We start from the raw sequence: 4,860 nt of genomic DNA on the forward strand, positions 1-4,860 counted from the left end.
TTTATAAACTAACTTTTATAAAAGTTTATCCAAACATAAATCACATTATCTAATCTTACTTTTCTAAAAGTCATATTGAAAATAAGTTACTTTTTCTATTGCTAATCCAAATGGACCCATTATTATTTTAGGGTGACATTTGAGTAATCATTACATCTTGTGAAAAATATAAATAATTTTGTAAATTAAAAAAATCAATGAAAAATTATTTTTTTAATATTTCTTAAAAGTAAGATATTTATTTTATATTAAATGATTACTTCAAACATTTTTTAGATTAGACTTATTTTCACTTTTTATGTACTTGTTATTATAAAATTTTATAATATAATAACTACTAAGATATATTATGGGGGTGTTTGGCTTTTTTGCCAAACACCCCCTTTTTTTTTTTAAACCAAGGTTTCTGGCAAAACCTTGGTTTTGGCCAACAAAACCTTGGTTTGGGACAAGCACGCGGGGTAGCTTCTGAGGGAGAATTATTGGCTCCAACGGTGCATTCAGCTCACGGTTTCGGAACAAGCACGTGGGGGTATCCATTCTACCCGTTCCAACTCTTCTCTCCCATTCATCGCCATTGCCCTCATAGCTAAGATCCGTTCAGCTCACTTGAAGATATCGAGCTGCTCTGTTTCTCACTGGAGAAGAATCGGAGGAAAAAAGCCACTCATTCTGCCACTTGAAGATTCGGTCCTGTGTCATTGGTGAGATTGTTGAGATCTTCCCATCGGTGAGATCATTCATCACTCAGGAATATCAACGCCGGCGATGTGTTTCTTGGCTTGCTAGGACAACACCGCGCATTGGGTTTGGCCGATCGGAGCCATCCAATTCTGACCTCTTCGCTATTCAGTCCGTCTCAGGTCACCTTGCTCAGTTCTGTCTCTCATATCCAGAACTCCGGTAAGCTGCCTCCTCTCATTTGTGAACTCCGGTTATGCATTCTTTGGTCAATTTTTCAAATTTCCTCTCATTTCTGTCTCTCATATATATTTGCACACCTCATCTGCGGTGCACAACAATTTCCTCCCTGGTTGATTTTTCCCCCCCCCACACAACGGTGGTTTCACCAATAACTTTGGATCTGCGATGGCTTCATTTTGTTTTCCTCCAACTTTCAGCTGTTAATTTCGTCTCACCGTTTGGTTTGGATGTCGGTTTCATTTTGTCGTGTGTGGCTGGATATGGGTTTTGTTCTGAAATTCTGGTTGTAGCTGGATCTCGGTTTCGTGTGTGTGTCTTTTTTCCCATATTGTTGTGCTTTGGAGACAGACCAGTCGATCATTCTGTGTGTGTATACGGTTGGATTATGGGTGCTTGTGCTGTTGAAATTGTTTTTATTTCTCTAATCGAAATCCCATGAATGAGTTAACCAATTTCTATGTTCCAAATTTTGATCAGTTAACCAATAGTGTAATTAGTGGTTGAACTCAAATTTTGGTCAGTTGACCAAAAAGAACTCCCTGAAATGATGGGGGAAAAAGTCATCATTAATTTTGGGATATCAATTATTAATGAGATCTCATTTTGCTAGAAAAAAGAACATATGGCTATACTTGTTAAATACTATACCTGTTATATCATATCTCCTGGACTGAATGGTATGCTTTTTGGGTCGAACTTGTGATGACTGAACTGTTGTAATTGGTTTCTAGCATAATGAATAAAAAAAATGATAAAGCTTCGTGGGATATAAGAGCCACAAAGGTCTTTATTGACCTGTGTATTGAAGAAGTTGAAAAAGGGGGAAGAAGAGGAACTAGCTTGACAAAGCCTACTTGGACAAGTATTGAGGAGAACTTACTGCAAAGACTGGGAGGGTTTATACGAGAATCCAATTAAAGAACAAATTTGATACCTTGCGAAAGGAGTGGCAGTTATGGGATAGGCTACTCCGTGAGACAGGTTTAGGGTAGGATGCCCAAAGGAATACTATTAGTGCCCCTGATGATTGGTGGGAGAAGAAAATAGTGGTAATCATTTAACTTTATTTGAGCTTGTATTTTCTCCCATGTTAACGTTTTTTGTATAATGTATAATATTTTTGGTGTTGAATGCGTAGGAAGTTCCAGGCTATGAGAAATTTAGAGAAAGAGGGCTTCAATTTCGGGCTGAATTGACTCAACTCTTTGGGTCTGTAGCTGTGACTAGACCACAGTCATGGGCACCTTCATCCATGACACTTCCAAGCGAAGGAGTTCCTGAAGATGATATGGAAGAAGGATCAGGAGGTAGTGATGAAATTTTGGGGGCACCAACTGGCATAAGCGGGGAGTTTAATTCAATCACATTCAATGACAATAGTGGAGGAAGTGGAGGCAACACTAGAATGAGACAGAAAACCATTCGTGGGGGTAGAAGCACAAGTGGCAATCGACCTAGTAGCTTATTAGGGGTTAGAAAAAAGGGTGAATCCATGAAGAAGAAACCTACTACCACTATGAAAATAGCGGATGCACTAAGCAAGATAGCTCAGGCAAATGAAAATGATTCTCAGCGTGAACATGAAGAGATTTTAGAAGCACGTGCTAGGAAGTTAGAAGAAGAAGCACGTGCTTATGAGACGTCAATTGCGGGAGTCATGGAGCACCTTAATGAAGTTGATGAAATTGTTGATGATCCTGATCTGTTTGGCCGGTGCACAACACTCCTTATGGACAAGCCAGCTGCAAGGGAGATGTATGTGGCTCTGAAGAACAAGAGAGAAAAACTACTGATCTTCTTGAAGCATGCAACTAAGGATTGAGACTTCATTTGTGTTGCTTAGAAGATGACTGTGATAGTTTGTATCTATTTTTAGGAATGATGTAACCAGACTATTGTATTATGTGACTACTGAATTTCTGTAGGAATTAAACAACTTATTTTCTTGTTAAATGTTAAGTAATTTCATATTAGGGTTTCTGAATTTTATGTCTATGTGCACAGGACAAGACAAAAAATGGCTGATGAAATTAAAATTGCGGAAAAATATCGTAAACGACGGAACAAACGGGTTAATCAAGTTGCAGTAGCAGTTGGTGGATACGCTTCTCTTCATTTGTGTAAAGAGCCCCAGCATACAAGTATTTATACAGGCAAGGCATGGGTAAGGGACGTTTTACAATGCCATTCCACTCGTTGTTATAACATGTTTAGGATGGAAAGGGAAGTGTTCTTTAGTCTTTGCACAGAATTGCAACAACACGGTCTAAGGGAAACTAGAAATATTGGGATACATGAAATGGTTGCAATGTTTTTAAATACCGTTGGCCATGCGCTTAGTAGTAAGATGCAGCAAGAAAGATTTCAGCATTCAGGGGAGACAATTAGTAGACATTTTCATAATGTCTTACTGGCATGCTGTAGACTTGCTATGACCAACATCAAACCAAAAGATCCAATGTTTCAGCATTTGCATACAAAAATACGGCCCGGTGGTCAATACTGGCCCTTTTTCAAGCATGCTATTGGAGCAATTGATGGAACACATATTTCATGCATTGTTGATGCAACTGAGCAAACAAAATTTATTAACCAAAAAGGAAGAGTGACGCAAAATGTAATGGCGGTTTGCGATTGGGACATGTGCTTCACTTTTGTATTGGCCGGATGGAAACGTAGTGTGCATGATGCTCATATATTTGACCACGCCCTCACAACTCCTTCCATGAACTTTCCTCATCCGCCTCAAGGTATATTTTAAATTCCTATAATTTATTTATGCTTAATTGTTAGAAAACAAATTTTATTGACACCAATCATATATTTCATGAAGGAAAATATTATTTGGTGGATGCTGGCTATCCGACACCCATGGGATACCTTGGTCCCTATAGACGTGAACGCTACCATCTTCCTGATTTCCGAAGGTCATCTGCACTTGAAAATGACAATGAGGCGTTCAATTATTTGCACTCAAGTCTACGGAGCACTATCGAAAGAACTTTTGGAGTTTGGAAGAGTAAGTTTGCAATTTTAGGAAACATGCCGAGCTATGACTTTCCAACACAGGTTCAAATTGTTTGTGCAACGATGGCCATACATAACTTCATTAGATCAACATCCATTTCTGATCCTGGTTTCATTCAGTTTGAACAAGAAGGTTCTTATGCAGAAGAAAATGATGATGACGATGGAGTTGGATCTTCACATATACCTTCATCAGTAGATTCATCATCTCACATGGATCGGCTTTGTGACTCCATAAGAGATCAAATTGTTCACTACATACAAGAATAGTTATGTCCTTTTTATTTTCTTTTTTCTTTTCAGATAATGTAATGTGTTGTTAAAAAAACCTACTTGAACAAATATATTTCGTTGCAACCTCTATTATTAAGACAATTAATATGAAATTTTTTGTGTGTGGTTATTTAATTTTGTGAAACAAAATTATGGGATTTCATCTTTAAAATCTTTAAGAAATAATAATATTTTCTTTGGCAAAATAAATCATTTTCCTAAAAACTTATTTATTTTATTAATATATACACACACTAATTTTTTATTATTTATATTATTTATGCCTTATTTATTATGTTGCCAAAATATATATTATTAATAAATTTATTACTTAAATTAAACATATATTATGAAATATATCTTATATGTAATTATCATTTAAACTTATGTCCTTTTTAGTAATTTTCACATATCAAAAAGCACTTCTGACAATAATTATCCAAACACTCTCACTTTATCAGAATCACTTTTTCATAAAATCTATTCTTTCAAAATCTATTCTCTCCAGAATCTATTCTCCAGAAGCTATTCTGCAAACTATGGTTTTGCCTCATCCAAACATCCCCTATAACTTGGAAAAATGACAAAAATATACTCACTAAAACTGAAAAAGACAAAAAGGTGATCCACATAAAT

General features: G+C 36.5%; 1 protein-coding gene across 1 annotated transcript; it reads left to right on the top strand.

Moving 5' to 3' along the window:
* Positions 1-2,176: 2,176 nt before the first annotated feature.
* On the top strand, positions 2,177-2,746 carry LOC114756373 (uncharacterized). The gene has a single exon (XM_028945319.1). It carries the CDS (start codon positions 2,177-2,179, stop codon positions 2,744-2,746), a length of 570 nt encoding a protein of 189 aa, XP_028801152.1.
* The last annotated feature ends 2,114 nt before the right edge of the window (positions 2,747-4,860 follow it).

This window comes from Neltuma alba, unplaced genomic scaffold (assembly GCF_004799145.2).
Source record: "Neltuma alba isolate B1F8T4 unplaced genomic scaffold, ASM479914v2 tig00001391_pilon, whole genome shotgun sequence".
Taxonomy (NCBI): domain Eukaryota; kingdom Viridiplantae; phylum Streptophyta; class Magnoliopsida; order Fabales; family Fabaceae; genus Neltuma; species Neltuma alba.